The 26,283-nt window shown below is 42.8% G+C and overlaps 4 protein-coding genes across 5 annotated transcripts; 1 reads left to right on the forward strand and 3 right to left on the reverse strand.

The window, feature by feature from the left end:
• Nucleotides 1–1,756: 1,756 nt before the first annotated feature.
• Nucleotides 1,757–4,460, reverse strand: atp5meb (ATP synthase membrane subunit eb). The gene is made up of 4 exons (XM_086111311.1): nt 4,300–4,460; nt 3,045–3,099; nt 2,275–2,373; nt 1,757–2,162 (listed from the first exon to the last, which is right to left on the reverse strand). The coding sequence occupies exons 1-4, from the start codon at nt 4,333–4,335 to the stop codon at nt 2,137–2,139; spliced, it is 216 nt and encodes a 71-aa protein (XP_085967437.1). The 5' UTR covers nt 4,336–4,460; the 3' UTR covers nt 1,757–2,136.
• Nucleotides 4,461–5,136: 676 nt separating this feature from the next.
• Nucleotides 5,137–8,103, reverse strand: LOC147204889 (potassium voltage-gated channel subfamily V member 2-like). Its single transcript, XM_086111307.1, has 2 exons — nt 6,685–8,103; nt 5,137–5,585 (listed from the first exon to the last, which is right to left on the reverse strand). Exons 1-2 carry the CDS (start codon nt 8,011–8,013, stop codon nt 5,319–5,321), a joined length of 1,596 nt encoding a protein of 531 aa, XP_085967433.1. The 5' UTR covers nt 8,014–8,103; the 3' UTR covers nt 5,137–5,318.
• A 1,600-nt stretch (nt 8,104–9,703) lies between these two features.
• On the forward strand, nt 9,704–21,586 carry tmem150aa (transmembrane protein 150Aa). 2 transcript variants are annotated; one of them, XM_086111309.1, is made up of 8 exons: nt 9,704–9,751; nt 11,679–11,947; nt 13,510–13,557; nt 13,666–13,752; nt 14,305–14,372; nt 16,709–16,836; nt 16,915–17,092; nt 17,924–21,586. In XM_086111309.1, the coding sequence occupies exons 2-8, from the start codon at nt 11,883–11,885 to the stop codon at nt 18,223–18,225; spliced, it is 876 nt and encodes a 291-aa protein (XP_085967435.1). In that variant the 5' UTR covers nt 9,704–9,751; nt 11,679–11,882; the 3' UTR covers nt 18,226–21,586. The 2 variants fall into 2 exon arrangements, with proteins under 2 accessions (XP_085967435.1, XP_085967436.1); XM_086111310.1 differs by having other exon boundaries at nt 16,898–17,092; nt 17,924–18,205.
• A 123-nt stretch (nt 21,587–21,709) lies between these two features.
• rnf181 (ring finger protein 181) lies at nt 21,710–26,111 on the reverse strand. The gene is made up of 6 exons (XM_086112465.1): nt 26,027–26,111; nt 25,659–25,750; nt 24,570–24,700; nt 23,566–23,681; nt 23,390–23,464; nt 21,710–23,322 (listed from the first exon to the last, which is right to left on the reverse strand). The coding sequence occupies exons 2-6, from the start codon at nt 25,742–25,744 to the stop codon at nt 23,263–23,265; spliced, it is 468 nt and encodes a 155-aa protein (XP_085968591.1). The 5' UTR covers nt 25,745–25,750; nt 26,027–26,111; the 3' UTR covers nt 21,710–23,262.
• Between the last annotated feature and the right edge of the window lie 172 nt (nt 26,112–26,283).

Here is a 26,283-nt window from a genome sequence, read left to right on the forward strand (position 1 = left end):
ATTGTCACTGCATGCCTGAGATCTAAAGGTGGCATGGCTCAGCGGTAGGGTGGTCATTTCCCAACCCAGAGGTTGGTGGTTTGATCCCTGACCATTGTGACCATGTCAAAGTGTCCTTGAGCAACATACTGCACCCTCAGTTGCTCCTGATGCCGAGTCATCAGTAGGTGAATGAGGTCATAGCAAGGAGTGCAAGGAGTACCCGAGGTAGAAAAGCGCTATACTGTACTATATAAGTGATAGCCCATTTAATGGAGACCATTCAGGGTTGACCCCACTTCTTGTCCAAAGTCAGCTGGGAGAGACTCCAGCACAGCTGTTACTTTAATAAAGAAAATGGATGGATGAATGATTTAACTCTTTATCCTTCAACTTCCCACTAACTGAGATGCTGACATCACTGATATCCGTTACAACTGTATTTGTAAATTGTGTTCAAATTACCCTCACGTGCCCTGCAATCTATGAAGCCATTTTTCGACAGAACAGGAAAAATGGTCTTGATGTGGCTATTTTTAAGACCGATTCATTCAGAGCAACTGTAACGTTCTGCCAGCGGAAGCTCAGGTGATCAAATCTTACTTGTTCAGTTAGGTAATGTCTATAAATAGCGGCAGGCATACCTCGACATGCTGTTGAACGTTACAATACAGTACTGGGGAGAAGGCAAACTCCCGCCCTGCCCCCTACCTCACAGGCCACATTGTAGTTTTGGTTCCCTCTGAGGGCCAATATAACCAAAAGCACCTAAATGTGTAATCACACCAGCATATTATAATTGATGCATGCCAAGTTTTTAATGAGTTCGACTAATTTGTTCAGTGTACGTTACTAAAAGTGAAGAAACTTGCAATTTTCTGACAGATTTTTGCAAGAAACATGATGTAGATATATTACGATTTGTTTTAGCGGGCCACGTGCAATCAATGTGGTGGGTTGGATCTGGCCCCCAGGCTTAGGTTTGAAACCTGTGATAATATTTGCCGTTAAATGTATACTGACTAAATATACCAAAATACAAATTCTAATTGAAGCAGGAAATGTATTGGTCCATTCATGACTCGAACACCTTCTGTGAATTTTACATTTCAGCTCGTTAGAGAAGAGTAAGTTGGGCAAAAAATAATGAAATCCAGAACAGTTGGACATAGACCCATTCAAATTTTTAGCAAAGTTCAAACTACGCTCACCTGCAAATGCGATGGTGCATCTGGAGCTCATCGTGAAATTTCAATCGAAAGCTGAATATTGCTAATACAACGGTAATCCTAAAAATTCCCCTGGACATTTGTGAGCAACTATTTTTGACGACAGAAGGTGAGCGCTAAGTTTAGCCAAAGGAATAGCTTTGTGCACGCCGCACCGCTATTATTGGCAAGCTGCACTGAGGCGTTATCCAAGACTGATTGCTGACTTGGGCTGATCCAGTTGAAGACGCGCACCTTCTTAACGGGACGTGACCTCACGTTGTCTGGACCGGCGTCACGTCAGGCCACTTGTCAACAGAAACCAGTCACATGACAACGTCTAGCAGAATGTCAAACTTATTAACTCATTTGAAACTGCATCACACCAAAGCAAGTACATTTAGAAAGATGATCATTAGTTCAGTACTTTGTGCTGTGACATTTCTCATGGAAAACGGGTGCCTCGACTGAAATGAGGTTTATTGGGCCACTCCGACCCAATCAGTTTCTTTGCAGCCATCAACAACAAAAAAAAGAATCGAGTCTCGACAAGAAAAAGCAAGTGCACATTAGTGGTACCACTCTACATTTATTCAAGCAACTTCACAGTCTGTGAGCACGTTGTGGTCTGGGGCATACAAAGTGAGAACTGTTGTTGTTAAAAAGTGCATTCTTAAGTTCAATAATGTAACAATGGCTGGGGGAAAAAAGTGTGTGGGTGGTTGGGGTTTAGCCATGCAGACATTTTCACAAACAAGCGTTTAAGGGCCAAATATTTACATGATTAATTTATCAACAGGAGTAGAGGCGGGCAATCCGGAGAAATAAATTATCCCTAAACAACAGTGTCGATATCTACAACATGGGAGCGTTCGAATGGTTGAGCACTGACGTTGCCCGTTCCAAAACGACGAGGGAGAAGTTAGCAAGTACGCATTTAAGTAAAGTTTCATTTCAGAATGGTGTCTTCATTTGCTGTAAGGACAAAGTCAAATATGATTAGGTCAGTATATTTACAAGCAGAACATTAAACAGTTTCAGTTTCACAGTTCAGCATGCCCAAAAGATGTCTAGTACGTTTGATTACCCTCTGCAAGCTGCTTGGCAATGCGCTCCTGTTCCTCACGAGCCTTCTTCTCTTCCTCCTCAATCCTCCTCTCCTCAGCTGCAATCGGCTTCAAGTGATCTGAACAGAGAGGCGTGCGGTCAAAGCGGGTGGGATGTATTGACATTGATACTCAGTGGTGAAGCATGCTTTAGAGTAGTGGTCCCCAAACTTTGTTGAGACAAGTATATGCTGCCAGTTTTCAAGAACTGGTACTGTACTGATAGCTAGCTATAGCTAGCTATTAGCGACTAAACTGCTAATATTTACGTGGGCAGGCTGTGTTTTCTCTGCTCGCATTTTTTCATGCTTTCCACTTCATCACTCGGGCGCTACTTGTTCACATGATTCAACGGATTTTTTGTATTGCCTTGTTTTTGTCGATATAGCAAGCACAACAGCTTTCTGTACGTCACTCTGGAGATCGTGCTAGGGGTGGGATCTCTTGTTAAAATACTTTCAACTTCAGAGGTCACGGCTCCCCATCAGCTGCGCATATAGCTGTACGTTTGGTCAATTTGTTACCATTACTTTCATTTATTGGCAGATTCTGTTGATTTCAACTTGCAAACCAATATTAGAAGGGGCACTCCAATTGGCTAGTGTGGGGCACATTCCCGCCACGTCTGATGGAGTACATTTGCTCACAACTCGCAGGTCTGTCTCTGTGCAGCTCAGTCCCAACTGGGCTGAGGCCCGGTACCAGTCTGTGGACCGGTGGTTGGGGACCCGTGCTTTAGAGGACAACTTACCATATCGCCTCTTGCCATATATGATGCCAGCGATCAAAGCTGAATACCTGGCAGTCTGGAAAACAACATGTGAACACACCGGTACGTCAGAGGGCCATTCTCAGACTTTAGTCTGAGAGTAGCAAGAACTCACAATCAACAAAAACTATTAAATTCAATTGGACATATTGAAATAGCCTTACATATTTCAAAAATATCAAATGACTGTTTATTGATCAAGGTGCATCCTAATACAGTTCAGTTCTCATAATAGTTTTCGCAATGCATGTATAAAAGATCCAGCCTCCAACAACAAAGGGTTTGAACTAGGGATCTAACAATATGTTTTGTTTTTACCGATAACCTTGCGGATTGATATTAGGCCAGTTCGATACAAAGCGATATATCGCTTATGGTGAATGATACTATTAAATATGATAAAAATGATTTTGTTTCAATATTTTGAAACAAAATCAACAATGGCTTTTTTGAAAATAAACCTACACTAATCAAAGGTAACTCACCCCCCCCCCCCCATTGGAATTCATTTTATTCACAGTGAATATTTTCATATTAAATTAACCTGATGCTGTGATTGCTGTCCTTGCAGAACAACTGCATGTAACAGAACACAATTTCGCCAAAGGCTCGCATATTCTTTTTCTAAAATATCAGATGTCATGTCTGGCTACAAGCCAGTTCTCTGCGTGCTCTCAATGAGACTCATTTACTTAAGTACGCACCAATTTCTGCACAAAACATGCGTATGCAATAATAAGTCATTCTTTGAGCAGCAGGAGGAGTTAAATTGTTATATTTTTAAATAAATAAGGCAGCAACACCTTTTTGGTGTGCCCCATTAACTTGCACGGCAGTCGCCACTGTTCTTTCATTCAGTTATGTTGCTATTTGTGATGCCGGATTAGACGCGTTGACGTGATATTGCACTTGGCATTTTCAAAGACTATACACGACAACCATCTTGTCAAGACCATCTAGTTTCTTGCAAAATCCAAAGTGCTCACACATTGCATCGACTTAAAAATCTGCTCTTCCTCGCCGCCCAGATCCATGTTGCGTGCTTGACTTAAATCCCAAATACAGTATTAGTACTGTAGCCCTACTCACATCGGAGTAGTGTAATAGTACTGTATTGTACATAGTGTAGTAGAAAATCCGCATGTACGGTTATTGACGCTCTTCATGGGGGGTGGAGTACAAAACATTTTTTTTTTTAAAAACACACCAATAAACTATTATTACAGGGTAAACAAACCTTAATCAATGGAGACACCGCAACAGGGGGAGCCATGGCTTCACAACAGGCTAGCAGCTTGACAGCAAACAGCAGCGAAAAGTCACTTTGTCGCCGCGAAGCATTGTGGGAGGAGGAGGTGACTTCTTCATATGGTGCGGTTGGGCAGCGACAGGTTATTGTTAAAGTGCTGCCATCTTCTGGACATTCACAGACTACTTTAATTACTGTTCCTTGACTAAACTAGTTTGACTCATTCCGTCAACAAGGTTGTTATTCATTTTACTCAAATTCGTTTTACTCATTGAAATTCACAGAAATATTATTTTTAATCTATTGATTAAAACTCCACCCGTTTTAAAATGAGTTTTATTTATTTATTAGTATTATTTAGAAAAGAATGGGCCTTTATGGTTTGAAAACATAATTAAGAAAGTTGAATCAACTGGTTCTATAAAGTGTAATTACTATAAGTAAGGAGGGAACAATTGTGAATGTTCCCGTGTTCTCACCCTTCTTGCATGGGGTTTCTCTGGGTACTCCGAATAATGTTTTGGAAACATTGAACATACTCCTTGGGATTTTAAGATTTAAGTGATAACAAACAAAACAAAACATCAGTTCATAATATATGTTCTGAAAAATGTAATTGTGACCATGACTACGTTAAGATTCAACCATGTGTGTTGCACTGTCATTGAATCAACATAACATTTATCCTGAAAGAAACAGAGCGTGCCACACTTTTGGGACTGCAAGAGTGGAAATAGCATATAATTTATTTTAAACTATGTTTAATCCATGTTTGTTTCACTTGTAATGATGATTTATATAAAAACTGTTCTGCTTTAAAAAGGATGAGACCAGTCAAGCGTTTAATCTTCACCCAACGTTGGTCAATTATGAGGTTTTTAAACAAGCCGCTATCTGCATCGGGCTTCTATTCATGTTTGTTAAGGCAGTAAAGTAGATAATCTGTGGAGTGCAACAAAAAATGGTGTCGCTGACACTCCACAAATGTCAGAATTTATACCGTTTCTTCAGTTTGCATGACAGTGGTCCTTTCCCAAGCAGTCGTTTAGCTTCTGCACGGTCCTCTTGGCGAATCTCACTTTCCCTCGATTCTTCAGGGAGGCTGTGTACTGATTGGACTTGAGTTTGGAGTAGTAGTCTGAGAACTTGTTGAAGAGGATGGATATGGGCAAACCGTTGAGGATGATTCCGAAAGCGATGCAGATGAAAGCAAAGAGACGACCCAGGATGGTCTCTGGATAAACGTCGCCGTAGCCCACCGTGGAGATGCTGACCTGCAGGATTTTCAGGGGACAGCAGTCACCATCATTATGAGGAACAAAAAAACATTTCAACTCTCTTTTGCTGATTTATTTAACGTATGTTTTTGGCTTAATTTTGGTATGTTTTTGCGACTTCCTAAATGCTACACTAGATATCCTTAATAATAATAGTAATAATAATAAGTTTTTCTTCAAATGCATTAGCGTTTTAAGCAATTCAAAACATCATGTAAATTAATATGCTGCACTTAGACGCATCTTATTGAAGCGTTGCACCAGGCACCAATGAGAGTAATTTTGTGACAGACTCGCACGTCTTGATAGAATGTGGCAGTCAAGTAACTCAAGGATTACCTAGTTAGTAAGTCAAAATAATTAGTGATCCAATGTTATACAGGTTATACAAGTCGCGTTGAAAATCCCCCCCACCCCCCAAAAAGCAACATTTTACTCAGTCCTGGTGTGTTTTACCATAGCCTACTTTCAAAAGATGTGTTAATTCCGTCCATCCAAGGTTAAGCCCTAAAACAAAACTGGTGCATTGTGAAATGACTGCAGCTATCGTGATTTACATGTAGACTGATTCATGTTTGGATGAAGACTGGCATGGAGACCAGCGAACGACTGCACGAACGGAGAAGAAAAATCTACTGAATGACTGCTGTCAGGCTGCTGAATAAGCACACGTTAAACCCGGACTCACCCCCACTCACCCATTGGAAATAGCACAGCCACCTGATGCAGCACATTTGCATATACGCTTCTATCTTATATTTCATATTTTATATTGCATTCTGTGCTGTGTACAGTTATTTTTTAATGCATGCAAATACTTTTTTTCCGGGTTTTTTTCCTACTCCTTCCCTCCAAATTTTGCTGCTGTAGATTGCGAATTTCTCCATTGTGAGACAATGAAGGTTTTCTTATCTTATCTTATCTTATGACAAAGACTGACCTTGAGAGAAATGTAAGCCACAAAGCAAAGGCAGCAGTACATGCTAAATGAGGTGATTGAATCCCATCCAGTTTTGATGCATCGTGTTGTTGGAAAAACATGGCTAAAAATACCCTTTTGTCCACTGGATCTTTCACTTCATGAAGACCTACTTACAGATGCCCACCACCAAGCATGAGGAATGCTGGAGAAGTTTGTTTGCGGCATGTCATGTTCCACAGTGTAAACCATGGCAGAGAAGCTGAAGATCCCCATGGCGATGAAGAGAAACAGGCATCCGACTTGTTGGTAGCACTGCCGCAGAGTGAAGCCGAACGCTCGCAGGCCCGTGGAGTGTCGGGCCAGCTTCAAAATACGAAAGATGCGCATCAGTCTCATGATCCGCAAGACTTGTCCGAGCTTTCCCACCTGCCCCACGGCCTGCATGTCGGCCTCGTGCTTCACGTAGTTTTCCTTGTTGTCAAAGAATTCCAGGATGGCCTGCAGGTACTGAGGCAAGATGGCGATCAGGTCCACAGTGTTGAGCACACTCCTGCTGAAGGCTTTGAGGTCAGGGGTGGAGACCAGACGTAGCACATACTCCATGGTGAAGAAGGCAATGCACATTGACTCGACGTACTCCCAGTAAGTCTTTCCACTGAGCTGCCCCATATGAGCTCGATACTGCATCTCCTCCACTGTGTTCAGCGTCATGGCCACCAGGGAGATCAGGACAAACAGACTGGACGTCACGGCCATCAGCTTGGCCTTGATTGAAGAAAATGGCTTCTCCATCAAGTTCCAAATAGCTCGCCGCCGCTGGCCCATGAACATATCTTGAAAGAGAGCTTCGTTCTCTTCGATCTCCACCTCGGCTTCCAGTTCTCTCTGGATCTTCAGCTGCTCGTTCAGCTCGTCCTGTCTTTCCTCGAAGGAGATGCGGCAGCAGCGGTGGGTGTTCTTGATCCTCACCCCCCAGTAGTTGATCTCCTCTAGGAAGTTGCGGGGGCACAGCTCATCCTTGATCCACAGCACACCAGTCCGGTAGAAATTGAAGATGCTGTGAAAGATTTCGGGGTCTCGGTCAAAGAAGAACTCGTTGTTGGTCACACTGTAGTCATCACACAGATCCAGTTTCATGTTGTGGTCGGTGTAAGTGGCCAGTCGTCCAATTCTGGTCTTGGGGTACCTCGCTGCCATCTTGTAGGCGATTTGGAAGGACGTCCCACCTACATTGATGTTGATCGTATAATTCTTGGATGGGGAAATTTGTTTGGAGGAGCCATGCTGGACATCATCATCTTCATCTTCATATTCAGCGTAGATATCGTAGATGTCTTTGCTCAGCTCTTGCATGGAGTTCCATGTCCTCACACAGTTCTCCTTTGCTGACGGATAAACAATTTCTGAAGATCTCCGATTAACATCAGAGCCTGTGACTTTGTAGTTAGGGAACAGACTTCGTCTCCTGTTGAAGAACTGGAACACCTTGCCATTGCTCCCCATGTCAGTGTACAAACTGGAAAGAAGGCAGAGCACTACCTCTGTCTAATAGCCTTTTACCTAAGCATGGAAAACATGAGCAGGATACCTCATGGCCCCATTAATGTTGCTGACTGGGAGGATCCGTGTGCTTACAGGACATCTAAATACCATTATCCTCTGCTGAGCTCCCGAGCTGCGATAATGTGGACAGGGTGGCATATCCCAACAAATGCTCCTCATCAATGTCCCCTTATACAGCAATTACCATTTATAACACCGATTAATTGTGCTCACCGTTAAGATATAACAGCACCATACAAAACAGTCCGTTGTGCGCTGTTTTGAAATCTTGAAACATGGTATGTTGCTACCTTCGCATACTGAAGTGTCGCTATAATTGATGACCAAAATAACTACTGTGTTTTCACGACCATAAGACGCACACAAAGGTCTAAAATGTTCTCTTTTTCTTATTGATGAATACAAGTACTGAAGCGTGTTATCCAGTATATATATGAATCTTTTTGCAGTCCTCTGAAATTACACAAAGGAAGTCCGATAGAAACACATTTCTTGTAAGATCCCACACAATGGCGGGTTCAGGAATTATGAATTATCCATATCGAGTCAATCTCTCAATTAGAAGATTAAATCTCGACATTCATTGTTTACTGCTGCAATGCAAGGTTTTTGCCTCGCTTGAACTAAGAAAGACAGCAGATACATACAAGAGGATCAAGGTATTAAGCCTTGATCTGTACATATGTACTCATTGGGGGGTTGGGGTCCTGAACCAAAGTAAACGCCGTCATTCTCAGATGCCCTGAACCCGCTTATCGAGTTTCTATGGCTCTTCAACCCTCTGTTTACTCAGAATGGACAATAATTGGCCGTTTTGACCACTTCCGTCAAACAATTCAATAGCTCCGCCCCGACTGACGATGGGTTGAGAGTTTGTCAGTGCTGTGCATGGAGCAAAAATAATTCAGATAACAACAATTAAATAAAACAATAAATTATAATTTAAAAAAATAATAGAATAGTGTTAAAAAGTAAGTGTGACCTCATAAAACGGCGCATTATTAAAACCACAAAGCACATGGTTAAAAAAAACTAAAAGAAGGTGCTTCAAATTCATGTGGGCGGAGTCAAGCGTTTAGGTCCACTCTACGTTGAGCCTCGCCTCACACTGCGCTCTGCAGACCCGGCTCCAAATTTTGAGGGCTCGACAACGGGAGTCAAGTTGCATTACAACGCTATCCAGCATATGTGCGATTCTGTAAAAATAAAAGCTTAGGCAAAACGGAAGCCAAATTAGTACATTTCTAATTTCAGTGTGTATATTGTAAATGTTACAAAATTTTTGCATGTTGCATGAAACGAAGTGTAACAGTCAGTTTGTCTTCACTTGTTTAGGCGATATACACCAGCTGCCGACTGCAAACTCAGGATATGGCCATTTTTCCAGACATGATATCTAATTTTGTTCATAAAGTTAATATTACCAATGTACACGACTGTAACATAACCTGTGCATATTGCATTTATTATTTCCTTTAAATGGTTTAGATCCACCAATCCCCTAAAAAGACATCAGATGAGCATGTAATACTACAACAGACTTCCATACTATAAGTCTTATTTTGAAAATAACACAAAGGAAGCTAGTTTGTGGCACGGCTGATAAACTAAGAAAGAGAAATTGTCTAAAGAGGGACCAAGGTTGTTGGTGTGCGGTGAGGGTCTTGCGAGGCTGGCGGTACGTACAAATTGACGAATATCCTATTGGTTCCAATGATCCATTCGCATAGTTGTCGCATACTTTATTCGTTCGTGAGCGACTCATCGCGAACATTAACGGGTATGAAGATGGGGAAGAGCGTAAAGACCAGCCGCCAAAGTGCACAGTAGAACTGGCGATGTCTAAGCTAACGCGGCTAACAGTTGCGCGGTGCATTCGAGTAGACGGGACAATTCAAGAATTTTGTCCCGCTTGTCCCGTGGCTGTATTCACGTTTGCCTTTCATGAAGGTAACTTTGCGTCTCTTGTGTAAACTAACACGAGCGTCGTCGGATGCAGTTAGCCCAGGTCGGCTCCGAGTTGCACTGTTGTGTTTCTGGTGGCCCCCCAACACAAACAAATCAGTTGCTTGCAAGCAGGATTTTTCTTTCTCTGCAGAGAATGTCGCATGACTTTGCTGCTTGCTCGTCACCTGCCAATTTTGAAGTGGCAGTGGTATGGAAGAGGAACCAATAATTAGTTGATTCATACTCAAAGAAGAAATTACATGCAAAAGTATTTTCAGAGGTAATTGTTGCTATAAGTGTGAATTGCAATTTTATAAACGTTTTACTCAGTTATCAGTGTACTGTATTTAATTGGTGCAACGGGAGTATTCATTATGGAGTGAGTATAATGTTTATTATTGTAGTTTGCAATATTGCATATTACAGAGTTATGCCTCAGAAACAGTTGTGAGTCACACCTCAATCCGTCAATCGAATTTCTTTCTTAGTAGCAATGTGTCCTACTGTCTTGAGATTTTTCACAATTAAAATGACATGTCCAAGTAGACTTTCTCCAACCAACAAGATGCAGAAATTAACTACAATTAGTTACTTACAGTGTCTGTCAGTGAGACATGTCTTTGGAATCTAAGGCTCCATTCTCTGTGGGGAAGGTGGTTGAAGGTCACCCAAGTCATGTAAAATGAGACATCCTGTGGTGGCTTCACCCAAGTGACATTCAATTGCGGTCTAGATGCAGAAGGGTGAACATCTCCGGCGAAGGAGGCAGTCTTAAATTTCTAGAAATCTCCTTTAAACATCACTATTAGCTGCTAGATGTGTTGCTAGAATGGTCAGAAAATCACAAGACATAGTGGCCCAGTTGGCAACACTGAGTAAGTCACTGGATCTTTATCAGTAAATAATGTGTGATGAAGATGACCTACTTACCCTCCTATTATAATAAACACATGAACACGTCACTACTGTTTAATGTAATGTTATGGCCCCCCCCCCCCCAAAAAATCAAGTGATCATTTTGCGTGATTTCAATTTATTGATGTTTTTGTGTCTTTGCTATATCAGAGTTCCTTCCATGTCAATGGTGCAGATGATAAAGCAATAGGCTTAACAATAAATCAGCATGTATTGTATTGTATTGTATTGTATTGTATTGTAAATAAAAATGTCATTGAACATAATAAAAGTAGTGTTATGTAATTATGTTTTGCTCACTTGTGACTTGAGCGTGTCACAGGAAGCAATAGCAATGATACTCTGGGCGACTGTAAAGAGCAAGTCCGCTTGAAAGATCTTTTTATGTCCTAACAAAACAGGTCACCGTTTGATCGGGTCCGTGTATGTAGGAATAAAGCAAACCAGTTTGTTGACCATTTTTATGGTACATACACTGACCAGCTACAACATTGACCAATTGTGAAATACAGTATGTCATATCCTGTATGAGAGATGAAGCAAATAGTCCATCTTCAAAAAAGATGAGAATGATCGTTTGGATTTTCAGAGCGTTATTAATATTACGATATGTTCATTATTATGGTTGGAGAGGTACCCGTATAATGAGAGCTGTCTAATGTTGTGGTTAGCTAACAAAGTTAGATGCCAAGGTCAGTTGTACACTAGTCAATGCGGTAAGAGCACTTTGTTTCTTCTGTCAGGTTGAAGGTGGGTCGCAGGGTTCGTGGAGCAGACGCGTCCTTGTGTCCTTTCGTATCTCCCCTTCCCCCTCCCTGTGTGTTCCCCCTGTGTGTCACTGACCCCGCAACCCCACCCCGTCTGATCCCCTGCACCGTGTCACCACTCCGACCCGAATCCGCCCTCTCAACCCATGCTTGGGACAAAGCCAGCTCACTGCCAGCCCAATGACTGCCTGGATCGTCCTGCCGGTCAGCCTGTCTGCCTTTTCCATCACAGGAATATGGATAGTGTGAGTGGTGCGCGCATGCCTTCAAACCTTATCACGTGTCATGTGACAATACTTGTGACTGCAACCTTAAAGTGTCCCATACCATTGCCTCCACAGTTTTATATTTGTATAAACAACATGAGACAATGCACGGCTTTGTTTACTGCAACTGCTCTCCGAAACGTTTTTGATACACGCAGTATTCGGACTAAAGTGTTCAAAAGTACCAGCTTTTAATTCATTACCCATTATGAATGATTACTTAACAAGCCTCATAACAGCACCATACAAAACAGTCCGTTGTGCGTTGTTTTTAAACATTGAAACATGGTATGTTGCTACCTTCGTGCTGAGGTGCCGCTATAATTGATGACCAAAATAACTACCGTATTTCCACGACCATAAGACGCACATAAAGGTCTAAAAATTTCTCCAAAATGGACAGTGTGCTTAATAATGCGGGTTGCCTTGTGTATGCACCGAATTCCAAAATCTAGAAATGCTGTTGTGTGACTTTAATGAGGGGTCTGATTGACTGACTGATGTTGTGCCGACGCATTGCTTATATAGACGAAAGGCGGACATAACTGCGGACAGCATGCGGACGTTAAAGTGGGAAGGGTGGGTGTGAAAGAGGAGGCTAAAGGCACACTTCAGTATGTCTTAATAGTGCCGGTACGTGCTTTGTGCAAAACAACATCCCAAAAGTGGCACAGACGAAGAGAGAGGCTTGCGAAACACAGTTTAAACTACAAGCTATCAAGTTACGCGGAGGACCATGGGAATCAAGGACCACCGTGGCGCAGATACATCCGGCCGATTACATGGAAACGCTGGCCAATTTACGCTCCTCCTGCAGTAAAAACTGTAGTGTTCTGCATTACATTAAACAAAGGTGCTTTGTTGGAGATTTAATCCTTTATTCTGCCGCCCTCACTTGGCTTTTATTACCGACTGTTCAGTCAACCAATTCCCACATTCGTAGTTTACCCGCTCGGGCTAAGGCAGGTGGTGAGGGACAAGCGTACTTTGCATTTTGAAAATACAACAAAAAGATTGCCAACAAACCCATCCGGCCCAACCACATCACCATCATGGGAGCCGATGCCGAACACAGCCCTACTAAGACTGGGAGGCAGCGCGGGCGAGTTACGCTCCAATTTGTGAATGGATTGAGAATGCTTGGTCTAACGTGCCTGCTTGTACTGTTCGAACTTTCGCAAAAGCCGGCATCGTTTCTGGGGAGCCGCCAAGACTGACTCTGACAACGATGTGAGGGAACATGGCGTCTTTGGAGAACTTTGTTGAATACTTTGTTCGAGACTTCAATAAAGTACAACGGCATGCAGTTTTGCTCCTGCTGCCTTTCTAAAAACACACATTAGCGTACGTGCATGCTATCGTACTTTTTAAGCAAGGGTATGTTTTACCATGCCAGCGTCAAAAAACACAACGTGTGTGTGTGTGTGCGCGCGCGCATAAACACACACGCACACTTGGTACTCTGAGTGCCACCTGCAGGCTTCCGGTTGCCCTGATCTACTGAACTTCTGACACTGGAAATTGTATTGTTCACTCTGCAGGTACGCCATGGCCGTAATGAATCACCACGTTTGTCCTGTGGAGAACTGGTGAGTGCTTCTTATGTCAAAAGTGGCCACACGCTGTCGCGTCATCTTTATTTTCTAAAACAAATAATAGAATAAGACAGTCCTTATCTGGTTATGTGATGACTGCAGGTCCTACAATGTAACATGCACAGAGGAGTTGCTCCGGCCAGGCTTCCCCAAGACCTGTTGCACCATCCAGGACATTCCCCTCATCAGGTCTCCTCTTCTACCTCACACACATTCGTCAATTTCCTCACAGTGCATTAGTCACCCACAGACCTCGACAAGCACACGGTGCGATGGTTCTGTGACATCACTGATTCACTCTTTGCATATCCTCTGACTCATTAGTCAGCGCAAACATGTGAAAAGTAATTGCAAGGCCCAGGGATTTATTGAGACAATGATTTCATCAAGTGATCGGAAGCCCCTTTCACACTGCCTGTTTTAAGTTTTCTTTTCCCGTGTTGATGTTGAGCGTGAAAGGGGATCGAGAAGGAAATGAATTGAGGGGGTAGCGGAGGTGACCCGTCGCTTCAGAGGTCGGACAGGGCCTGTATGAGATGGAATAGCAGTACACTCTCTAATGAAGTCGTATCGCTGTGTGAGCGTAATGTCACACGTTGGTGGGGTCTATGTGTAAAGGCGCAAACTGATAAATCCCCGTTCGATTTTCCTATTCGCCGATTTTGCCAAAACTGTTTGTAATTTTGGCCAGAACCTTAACAGTCAGTGTTCACACCCCGTTTTTGTCTTCATCTTTTGCAGTAAATGTGGTTCTTATCCCCCCGAAAGCTGCCTGTTTAGCCTCATCGGCAACGTTGGAGCCTTCATGGGTAAGATCCTCACTGAAATTAACCTAGCACAAAAACGTGGTGATGAGGCAATGTGTGCGCTGCCTGGAAGCTCGTTTGTCTCGTAAATGTGAAATGAGTGCTCGGTGTAGCTTTGCTCGGCAAAAACACCTGCCCGTGTCTTTCAAAAGATACTCTGTTCCCTCAGGGGCGCCTTTTTTACCACATAGAATAATTGGTCATGATTAATGCATTGTTTTGCTGGTGCGTTGGCATGCAATTCATCTGACCTACGAATAAATCTTTGTATTCATCCAGGCCGAAACAAAGAATCCCAAAAATTGCCTACACATATAGGTTAAAAAAACACACACACATTTTGGCCAATTGTCACATGATAATGATGTCACATTCCGTGGAGTAGTCATCCAGTACACAGACCAGCCATAATATAATGATATCCACTCGAAGAACTGTACAAATATTCCGTATTTACAAATATAGCAAGAGCCCGTTCTCACTGATGCTGCCCAAAAGGCAATAGGAACAATATTTGGAATTCATCACACCCAAAGTTGTTCTGAATATATTTGATTCTCGATTAAGGTCACGAAAATATTACTACCGCATTGATGAACTTACTTGCTTTTGGAGAGCGTCGGCCAAAACTGACAGTGACTTTCTTGAGAGTGGCCGAATAGCTGGTTCAGTACTTGTATTTACCATCAATATTTTGCAAGTGGTTATATAAGGGCTTTATGGCCACAATCTAATCTGTCAAATCAAATTAAAAATGGAAAAATGAATGTCTTCGCTATAATGAAGTAACAGTTCCAGTTAGTCATTTTTGGCGATTCCGTCTCGTTTCAGTTCATGGGAAAAATCACCACATTTTAATATTTTAAAGAGGCACAAAATTGGGATCAACCGGGCCAGTGTTTTTTCCACTTTCCTATCAAAAATGGTGACACATCAAATGATCATGGATAGATGATGGCGTACCCTTGGTAAAGTCATCATTTCACACATGCAGATGCAAAGGTGTTTCTATAGCTGTCATCCCTGCGTGGTGCCCATGTCAGCACGTCGAGCCGTGGAGGGGCTTGGAATAGCACTCGCCCCCCCCCCCCCCCCCCCACCCCGACGTTGCTCCTTCATGCACCCTCCATTACTCCCCTTCCTCCTGTCACGCCGGATCACCATTTAGTTCTGCCATTTTTTTTGCCCTCCACTGCTCTTCATTCTTGGGAAGTGGGGAAGCCTTTTTTTTTTTTTCTTCAAAAATGTTAGGTAAACAGAATCCTGAACAGATTCATTTACTACATTTGTAATTTGAAGATAAAAATGAGCCATCAAACATGCATGCCTCGGCTGCTCCATCTGTCTGTTCTTCCTCCTCTGTCACTCATGGAGGGTTGTACAGGTGAGGCACGGTGACCTCAGCGTACAGTGTCTGCGGCTTGGAAGTCCCACCTCGGGCCAAAAGTTTCCAATGTGTTGATTAACGGCTATTGTACAAATGGCCGCCGTTTCTTTGGCAAGGTTTATCACAATTCACACCAAGATTTCCACCTGGCTCCTTTTTCATGTGGAAAACAATGTGATAAGGATTACGCTAATGCCATCTTTCTTTTCGTGAAAATCCAAATTTTTTTGCTGACACTTTGCATTCTATACTCATCGTACATCAACTTTAAAAATAGATGGCTCACTTATGATTTTCCTTCAGCAAAAAATGCCCCCGGAAGTGCAAAGGAGCCCCGTCTGCCTCTAGCAGAATCGAACATCTGTTTGCTATCAAACCAGCAAGCAATCAGCCGGTGGCCACACTAGCTAGTCCTCTGCTAAAATGACTTCTTAAAAGGAGGGTGTTCAGGCAGCCTCATTCGGTGTTAGAGAAAGAACACAAAAATACACGCAAGGCTTGTTTTTCTGCAAAGTTTTACAAAGCAGTTCTGTTCTGTGATGACGGTGAGTTCAGAACTCACCGTCGGCAATCTCATTGGCTGTGTATGACAATATATCAGCCCTGCTCTGTTGTCGTATTACATTGACCTCTTTCAAGTTGATCACGAGCTCTAAATAATGCTTTGGGGTATTTTCCCCCACCCGCCTTGTTTTTTATACTGTGAGGTAATGAAACACAACTTGGGTCAAATTCACCTGGCAATATTGCCGCTTCTGAAAAAAAGAACGTAAGAATATTTCGTTAGGTTCTTATGATGAATGATTTGAGTGTCTTTTGCATACGATAAGGCAATAGTGGAACAAAAGGAATTTGGGGGTAGATTTCCATTGTTGTACTTCATACGACTCCACAGAAGCTTGAAGGAGGTTACCAGTGCGGTTTTATGTCCCTGTGCATTTATTGTCCGCAGTGGTGATGGTGTGCCTTCTGCGCTACGCCCAGGTGATAGAACACAGCCACAGATGTTGGGTCAACACCAGCGCTCTGGTGTCGGGCTGTACCAACGCGTTGGGTCTGGTCATGGTGGGCAACTTCCAGGTAAACTCACTCGGCCCTCAGCCTGACCCTCCCCCCTCGACGGAGATCATAATGCACGCAGGCCCGTGTGTCTGGCAGGTTGACCACGCCAAGTCTCTTCACTATGTGGGCGCCGGCGTGGCCTTTCCAGCGGGGCTGCTCTTCGTGTGCTTGCAGTGCGTGCTCACCTATCGGGTGGCCGTCACTGCCCTTGACTACTGGATGGCCCACTTCCGCGTGGCTCTGGCGCTCGGAGCAATGGTCTCCCTGGTTCTCAGTATCCTTTTCCTGACCAGACCCCAATTGTGTAGAAGAAGTGCGGTTTGAAGTTAAAAGGCATCGTGCCATAATTTCACTCAAGTTGCTTTTGTACCGCATACATTTGTGGCCTGAATCTAAGGCTCAATTAATTGAACATGAGGAGTCGAAGCAACAGGAGCAAACTGAAATACTTTTATGAATTATTATCTATGTACAGTCAAATCTCGGTTTTCGAACGTCTCTGTTCTTGACCAAATCGGTTTTCGACCAAAAATTTCGAGTTTTTTTTATGCCTCGGATTATGACCAAAAATCGGTTCTCAAACAAACTGAGTTCACTTGAATGCGCCACTTGACTCCTCTCGCCTTGCTTACACGAGGAAGTGACGCTTCCTTGTGTAGCGTTCCATTGTGAGCAGATGTGTTCAATAAAGATTTTTTTTTTTTTTTCTTCAAAGAGCGTGGTTTCGTTTTTCGAACAAATCGGTTTTCAAACAGCTTTCTGGAACGGATTCTGGTCGAAAACCGAGGTATGACTTTTAAAAAAACAATTAGCCGATTGATTGATTAACTGAATTCTTTTCAGCCAAATGTTGGCATTGTCTTTATAAAAATAAAAATAAAAAATAAAAGCCAAATTGGTCGGGGCGCTATTGTTTACATAATTTATGAATTGACCGAAAAATGATTACATGTCTACGTTTCACTTGTATATTTGGCAGTAAAGCTAAATGACACGCAGCTAGAAGTCCTCCACTTGTTACTCACGTCTATCTCAAGTCCCTCTTTTCTCCGAAACGGCCTAGAAGCTCCCTTCTCCTGGATGCTCCTTCACCTTTTCCTCCCAGGCGGCATCTTCTTCGTGCACGAGAGCTTCACGCTCCAGCACGCCGCAGCCATCTGCGAGTGGGTCTTCACCGTGGACATCCTGGTCTTCTACGGCACCTTCACCTACGAGTTCGGCACGGTCACCGGCGAGACCATGATGGCCGGCCTGCAGCAGTGTCTCCGCCATGGCTCGGGGGTGATCTTGGGCCCCGGGGCCCGGGACTCCACGCTGAGCGGGGCGACCAAGAGTCTCAAGTCCCCCGGAGGGAGCAGCACATCCACACACCTCAACTGTACCCCCGAGAGTATAGCCATGTTGTAGCTCTACGCGGAGGAGCTCCGCGGTTGCCTGCCACATGGAACGATGACCGAGGTAGCATGCCAAGAGAGACTCGTTCTGTTTTATAACAAATTCAACCAACGCCCCTCTGTATTTGCGGTCATATCATTTTTTTCCCCCCCTCCCAACAAGGTGCTTGATTGGCGAGCAGCTTCAGTCTGCTGTCCTTGTGCAGTGTTACAGGAATTTAAGGAAGTCATACGAAAAGTGAATCACTACACACCCCGTGACCAACAAGTGCCCCAACTGGCAGGTTTTGTGAGTTAAAATATGGCCAGTGAAGTGACAAAGAGAGACACACAATCACGCTGCGCTTTCATCCATTTACTGACCACTACAAACTGTCTGACTAACTTGCCATGATGTCACTCACTAGGCCGCACTTCTTACTTTGGCTCGTTCTAGCATCCAGTCATTACACTATTCCAATATTGTAAAGTGAGTTACCAGGTGGGTACTCGCTGCACTCTATACCTGTGGTCCCCAACCACCGGGCCGCGGACCGGTACCGTGCCACAGGCCTCCCTACACCAGGTTGCGGCGGGCCGCGCAGATGTAAGAACCTTTCACTACTTCCAGTTTATTTATTATCCAGGGCTGAAAAATATTTATTTTGAAAGGTAACCGGATTCTCTGTTACATCCTTCTGTGAGAGACTCTTTGTCGCATGTCAAGATGCTAAATGTCTTGGTTGCGTAACGCTAAAATTAAACACGATTGTAAAATGAGTACAAAAAATGAAAACCACACCCAAAGCCCGTTCTGCACAATAATATTTTTTGAATTTTGGTGCATTTTCATGCACTTCATGTTATGTGGTGCCTTTCAGCAGGACACTGCTAATATAGTTACATAAAAATGTGGCTTCATGTTTGTTGTTATATGTACGAAATACCCCCGCCCCTTTTTTTATTGTATTTTATTTGAGTTTTTCTCGTGTCATTCATACACCTTATTTGTTCTTTAGTGTCTCTTGCATGTTTGAGTTACCATAGTGACCATGTTAAAGCGTTGATTTTATCCATGTGATTGCATTGGTGCTTCTAGTAAAGGTGCCGTACATAAAAATCCACACCGCGCATTCACATTTGTTGCCCCCAACCCCGCCCCACGGTTGCCCTTCCACAATAATTATGAACTTGTATGAACCGGTCCGCAGCAAAAAAAAAAAGAAAAAGGTTGGGGACCACTGCCCGAAAAAATGTCCTCAAGTCCAGCTGTAAAACAAAATGGGGAACATGCACCGCGGAAATATCTCAAATTGGTTTTAGTTCAGTTTGTTTGAGAATAACACCTCCGCCACCCCAAAAAGGCCTTTCACTCTTTGCTGACCAATTCAGTGCATAATCTTTTGTATGGCATCTTACTAAATTCGGCTTGCGTAGTCATGTTGTCGGACTCTGTCAAGGTTATTTAATCACTGAAGGTCTTCATCTGATATGTTTTCACTTTTGGATTTTTCTGAATGAAATGTGCGTGTCTATTAGCAGGATGATGCATGACTTGAAGCATCTTTTTTCAAAGGTGGTGGAAGGTTGAATCATGGACCTTGAACCCTTTTAGATAGAATTGGACAACATTCCACTGTGGTGTTTGGATTGTTTACCGCTAAGGTGTTTTGATCCATAGTTGGACAACTGGGTTGCCTTGATTTCTGGAGGGTTTTTTTTGTTTTTAAATCGTTTTTGAAAGTTTCCCCACTTCATGGATTTCTGCACAAATCAGAGCATCCAATCAATGTTTGTGTCGTCAAACAATTCTGAATGTTGACGACAGTTAACGGGCTTGTTTTACTCTCAACTTTAATGATGGCACATACAGAATTCATTAACTGGATCATAGTTTCTCATCCGAACACTCTGAATTTGAAGCCTTTTTTGTAACATTGACCATTGATCAGCTCGGCTGCCTTTGTGAGCAGATAGAACCATGATGGCCCATTAGCTGCATGATTGTTTCATTTTACATTCAGGACTCACATATGAATCGTGATTGAGCCTATCGTGGTTTTAGAATTAGACCAATCTCCGAATGAATATAGAATGAGCGTGAGTGCAAGGCATGTTTCAGTCCACCGGTGACCCAAAGTGGACAATTCAAACCGATAAAATACCAGAAAAATTTGGCACGTTCTCGACAATTATACACTTCGCCCGTGCTTACGGAGTTTCACACATTTAAATATTTCCATCCAGGGTTGCTTTCATTTCCTACTGTACCGTGTACTGATGGCAGTTGGACAGTTAGGGGATCTGATTCAAATGAACCGGATCGTTATCGGGCTTCTGCAGAGCTTGCGGATGAGCTGATCATTTGAATCAGATGTGTTGGAGGAGAGAAACATCCAAAACATGCAGGACCAGGGCCTTGCTTTACAGTCATTTGAATGAAATTGCGCCAGACTTCACTCGTGTTTGTTCTTTTTAATCCCAATCCTATCTGTAGACAAACATACCCGGTCGTTGTACTGTTGATTTGATTTTTGCCAAGCAACAACAATATTGCATAGTGTCCGTGTTAGCCAACCAAATGACCCTTAAAATGAGAAGGTACTCACTGCGTCTGTTATGACTTCTTGCCATCTGAAAACGACGACTGCGGTAAAGCTTCTCCAGTCACCTGCAAGTTTTGACCCATTTTCAGTTTGAGCTCGGCTGCACCTTGTTGACACTTATTAGTTTGATGGCTCCATTGTGAACATATGATTGACAGAAGATAAAGGCGCGTGCTTCAGTCGTGTCTCACGCCTCTTGCCAATTTTGGTTGTTTTCTGATGTTTTTAAAAAGTACACAAATTTATGAATAAACAGATTTAGCCTTATCCCTCATGAAGGGAGCACATTTCCTTTGTTTGGGTCTTTGCGTTGAGCCTTAGCCATGTTCACTATTTTGAAACCAAATTCATAAGGTGTGACTTTGACAGGCAGCTTGTGTGATTCATCACAGTAATGTTGGACTTATTATTCTGTGTCAGCATCAATACGTTATGCCATATGCACATAAGTGCATTCAACACTGGATTTTAACTTTTTTTTTCGGGAGCGGGGGTGGAAAATGTACACAAAAGTCCCTTTTTTTTTTTTGGACATGGCATGGGCTCCAGCTCAGCTGGAACCCGAGTGAGGACCTCAACATACAAAATAAATGGCTGCTGTGAACTATCACGGACACAAAATGAAGTGATCACTTCATTTTGACTCGTGTCAAATGAGACCCCCCCCACCCCCGCAAATGCACACTTTTTAAAAATTGTGTAAATATGTATGTTATGTCTATCATTTAGGTCTTTTAATTTGAAAGAGATTTATATTCAAATATGAAATAAAATTTTAAATGATGACAATGTGTTATTTTCAAGTTGTGCTTGATGGGTTACCTTGGAGATGTCCTAGCACAGCTGATGTTGCATTGTAGGATTGCTGGATCAGCATTTGAGTATCACAGGGATGTTGAGTCATTTACAGAATCGTACAACAAATGGATTTATTTGAAAGTTTCAGTAAAAAAAAAAAAACTAAACAAAACAGTTGATCAAAACTAAACTGTCAAGTCCTTCGTTTCGCTTTAAAACACTTGTATACAAATGTTGAAGTTTTTTTTTTAAATTCGGGATTCTCTAATTTATTGGGGGTGGGGGGGACGGCGTTTCAGAGAGAATGCATTCAAGACATGTCGGGGTGCTCCTGCTCAAAAGAAAAAGCGAACAACCCCCCCCCCCCCCCCCCCCCAACATTCTGTCTCCTGTTTTTCTTGTACGTAATCGTCTTTCTTGTTGCCAACCTTTCTCGTCATGGCAGATTTTTAAAAAGACACGATGGACTGGGTGACAGAATATGCTTTCCTGAGACCAGGGGTGCCCAAACGTTTTGGACCGAAAATCGACCTATCGATCAGCCAACCTCCCGCGATCTACCCATTTCCGCGCAGGCACATACACACGCATGCCATGATGAGCAACAGCCCGACATGGAGGCATGTGGCACACTTTTGCAGCCTCTTAACTGTAGTAGCTCACACGTACTGTTTTAAAGTGCTTCCCTTGGCCCTCTAGATTCCTATTCCTTGCCCGTGCCCTCGGCAAATTGCACACGAAACAAGCTCTGAATGAGAATGATCAGGATAAAAGATATAGCGCTACAGCTCTCATCACAAGCTGCAATTGCAGGCTGCTGAGCGCGAACAATTTCCGGTGACGCAGGTCACGCACCACCGTAGGTTAAAGATTTACCTGCTTTATTTTATGTTTTTAATACTTTTTGTGAAAATGAGGATGATTAGGGTGCAGTGTTTCTTAACACAAACAAATATATTACTAACATGCACAAAGACACACAAACGCTTGTTTGGTTTTTTTTTTCTCCTCCACACCCCTAGCGATCGACTTGGGACCAGTCCGCGATCTAGCGGTCGATCGCGATCGACGTAATGGGTACCCATGCCGTAGACAATGTCACTTCATAATTATTGATAGCCCAAAAGGAAGGGAAAAAACTGCATAAAAGTGGTGACCTCACTAACATTCGACTTTGATGTCAAGTCGGGGGCCACAAAATATAATCCAGCAGGCCACAAACGGCCCCTGGGCTGTGCGTTTGAAGCCCCTGGTTGAGATCGTACAGTACATAAACCTTGGAATAATCCTTCATGAGATTTTAAAAACAGTAATGCTACCAAACAAATCACACCACAGGGGTCATTAGGAACAGAAAAAAAACATTCCAATCCATGTCAAGATAGGGCTTTTTGTTGAGCTACATTAAAAAAAAACAGCGATATAATGTCTAGCCTCACTAGTGTAAAATGATTGGTTTACATTTTCAAATGTCATATAAAAAGTATGGAACGAATGAGAATAGGACGTGGAACAAATAAAGATGTCACATCATTTATATAATAAATTATATCTTTTTGTGGAAATTGTATAAACAATACTGAGTCACTACAGCAAACCGAAGGTGCGTACTTTCACTCTGATAGTTGAGAACGTCCTGAATATTTAGAAATGGTCAAAGGTCACTGTCATGTGTACATTGCTCCATGGAGGTCCTCCAATCTGTGCTCCCTCTGTTTTCTTCTCTCCTACATGACACAAACATACACTAAGCAAATACTTAGGTGAATACAGTACATGTGTTCATTCGCTCACCTTGTCTTTCTTGAACCCCTCATAATCTGGATTATCGGTGGGTAGTTCAAGTCGACACAGCGGGCAGGAGTTAGTCTTGAGTTTGAAAAGTAAAAAATGAAAAAAAGACTGTTACATGAGATAGAATGCTGCTTTGCAACAGACCGAACCCCAAAAAGTACACGTGCTGTTAGTACCTTGCCCAGCCACGGCAGGATACATCCCGAATGGAAAAGATGTTTGCAAGGCATTTCTCGAACCGTCTCCTGCTCTTCAAACTCCAGTAAACAAACGGGACACTTCAGGCCTTTGTCTGCAACAGCAAAAGGTTATCACAACTAAATGACCCTTTTCCCCCCACCCGCGCTTTTGCTCGTGCTCGTTCCAGGCCAATGCCCAGGTTAGCACCAGTTCTTTCTTTTTTCACCACCGAAATTGGCTCTCACTCTTGCGCTGGTGCTTAAGATGGTCCCAATTATTTATTGGGCCAGACTCTGGCACCAACTACATCAGGGGGCGGGGACAGGTAACGGTTGTCCGGGTTATTTTTTATTGACTCCCTGGACACACAGAAATTTTGCACAGACTGTTGAGCTGTGAATTCGGGCACAATTGTGCTACACCAGAAAAGCGATCCCGGATATGCCCAGATAGCATGTGATTTCCAACTCGCATGCAGCCTTGTGATCATCTTCATTAATTAAGAAAGATATATGTTATACATGACATACAGGTATAATCAATGCGATGCTAAGTTGCCGAGCAGATGCTAACAGCGTATTATTAATAGTGCAGGCGATCTTGGGTAAACCAGGACGTAAGTAGTGACGTCTGGAGGCTTTACGATAACACAGTGACATCGCTCCCATTTTGGCTCTTTGCCGGTGGAAAACCAAACACGTTCTTTGTAAGAACTTTCTTGCGCCGAACAAGCACCAAGTTTTTTTGGGTGGAAAAGGGGCATCATTTGCATGAGACAGTGCCACCCTCACAAAAGGCCTGATTTTAGCAACACAAGAACTGAGGTGTGTAAAGTCTCCTAAAATTCTTGTTTCTTTGCTTATTTTGTTGAAAATATGTCACACTTGTCCTCTTTTTACAGTCATCCTTGAGCAACATAACTGCAAGTACATATACATTTTTGCTGCGGAAATTCAACAGAATAAATAATATCTGTGTGAAGTGCTTATCGACCTTTTACCTGCTTGTTCAGGAGAAATGACAACCACATTGAGGGTCTGCACAGCTACTTTTGCAGCAGGAGGAGGGAGACGCTGATTCCAGTCTGATGAATCCCCTGAGTCCATCAAATCCAAACCCTGCATCAGAGACCTTCACACGCAAACACAAGCCAGTATAAAAGGTCAAATGGTGTCATAAACTAATGATGGTTGCCTCAATCTCTGCCAGGACCACTGAAAAAAATGTGAACATTTATTTGATAACCGTGATATCCGGTTCAAGGTAGATATTTTAGTTAACTCGGACAAATAACGTCGATATTGAGGCAAAAACTGCACCAGAGCAGTGTGTGGTACTACTAGTGGTAGTTTGACTCCCTCTAGTGATAAGTGAAAGAATAACTTCCTAAGGTTATTATAATAATAGTTTAATTTTTAGCATACTAGTTAGACATCAAGCCTTTAAGGGTTTTAAACTAGTTAACTAGTCAATGTTTTATCCACTACTAGTTAACGAGTGGCTATTTCAGCTCCCATTAGTTAACCAGTGCAGGAAATCATAGACCACTCGTTAACATGTTAGAACAATCCACATTTCACTAGTTAACATGTTAACACTTAAATCTTACTAGTTAACCGCTAAGACCTCACTAGTTTGGCCCAGTGGGCCACTAGGCCATCAAAAGGCTGACTTGCTGGGAATTTGCCACTGCTAGTGTGCTTCCAGGTGTCACTAGTTAGACTTGAGTCAGCACTAGTTGGACTAGAAGTGGCACTAGTTGCCGAAAATTAGTGACTAGTGAGCGTTTCCGTGCAGCTAGTACGAGAAAGTGCAGAATTGGTGTGGCTGAATATCCACCTAGTGCTGACACAGCCCAAACTAGTGAAATGCACTCATGTCTGATATCGAAGAAATTGAATAAATGCTCAAATGGCTTGCCACAGATGTCAACCTTTCGTCAAGTGTAACATGTACAGTAGTTGTCCTACAAGAGAGGACAAAGAGCGTGCTACTACTTTTACCTGGACCTTAAGACCGACCTCAAGTACAGTATATGGAATAAATGCTCAAATGGCTTCGCATAAATGAATGACAAGAAGATTGTCACCTGGCCAGTTCAAGCAGAGCGTTCTGGCGGTACTGTTCTTCAGGGTTGGTGGGCTCACAGTCGTGCTCGTCGAAGTAGGATGCCATTTTGCTCTTCGGAAGGAAAAAAAAAAACAATGACGAATGCTAACAGTTGACGTTCTGAAGAAAACTGAATTGACTTTTATTTTTAAAAAAGTTCAAACTTAATTATCGGTCAAAATATTGAATAGATCAAGTCCTGTACAGATGTGACCAAACAAAAATGCAGCCAGTAATATGTTCGGTTTCGTTGAGACTAAGGACAATTTCCCTCCCTTCTTAAGATTGCAAAAATTGAAAACTGTTGAACTTTAATTGCTCATAAGTAGAGATTTCACTTGCACTTACCTTAGAAATCTAGAAGGCTTGTTTCGATTACCATTTGTCATTCTTCCGGGTACAACAAGCCTAATCACGTGATACTGCTTTCGTCCAATCACCGCACTCGAGTCCTTTGTGAAAGTGGTACTATTCCTGACACGTGGTAGTTCTTCTCACCAATCACCGTGCCCGAATTATTCTGCATTATTTTTAATTGAAAACGAAAAAAGATTCTTGGGATAGAGCAATTTTAACTGATCACGTAGTCTACGCTAGACGCAGTT

Source organism: Hippocampus guttulatus, chromosome 5, assembly GCF_054856545.1.
Source record: "Hippocampus guttulatus isolate MCC_2025c chromosome 5, RoL_Hgut_1.0, whole genome shotgun sequence".
In the NCBI taxonomy this organism is placed as follows: Eukaryota; Metazoa; Chordata; class Actinopteri; order Syngnathiformes; family Syngnathidae; genus Hippocampus; species Hippocampus guttulatus.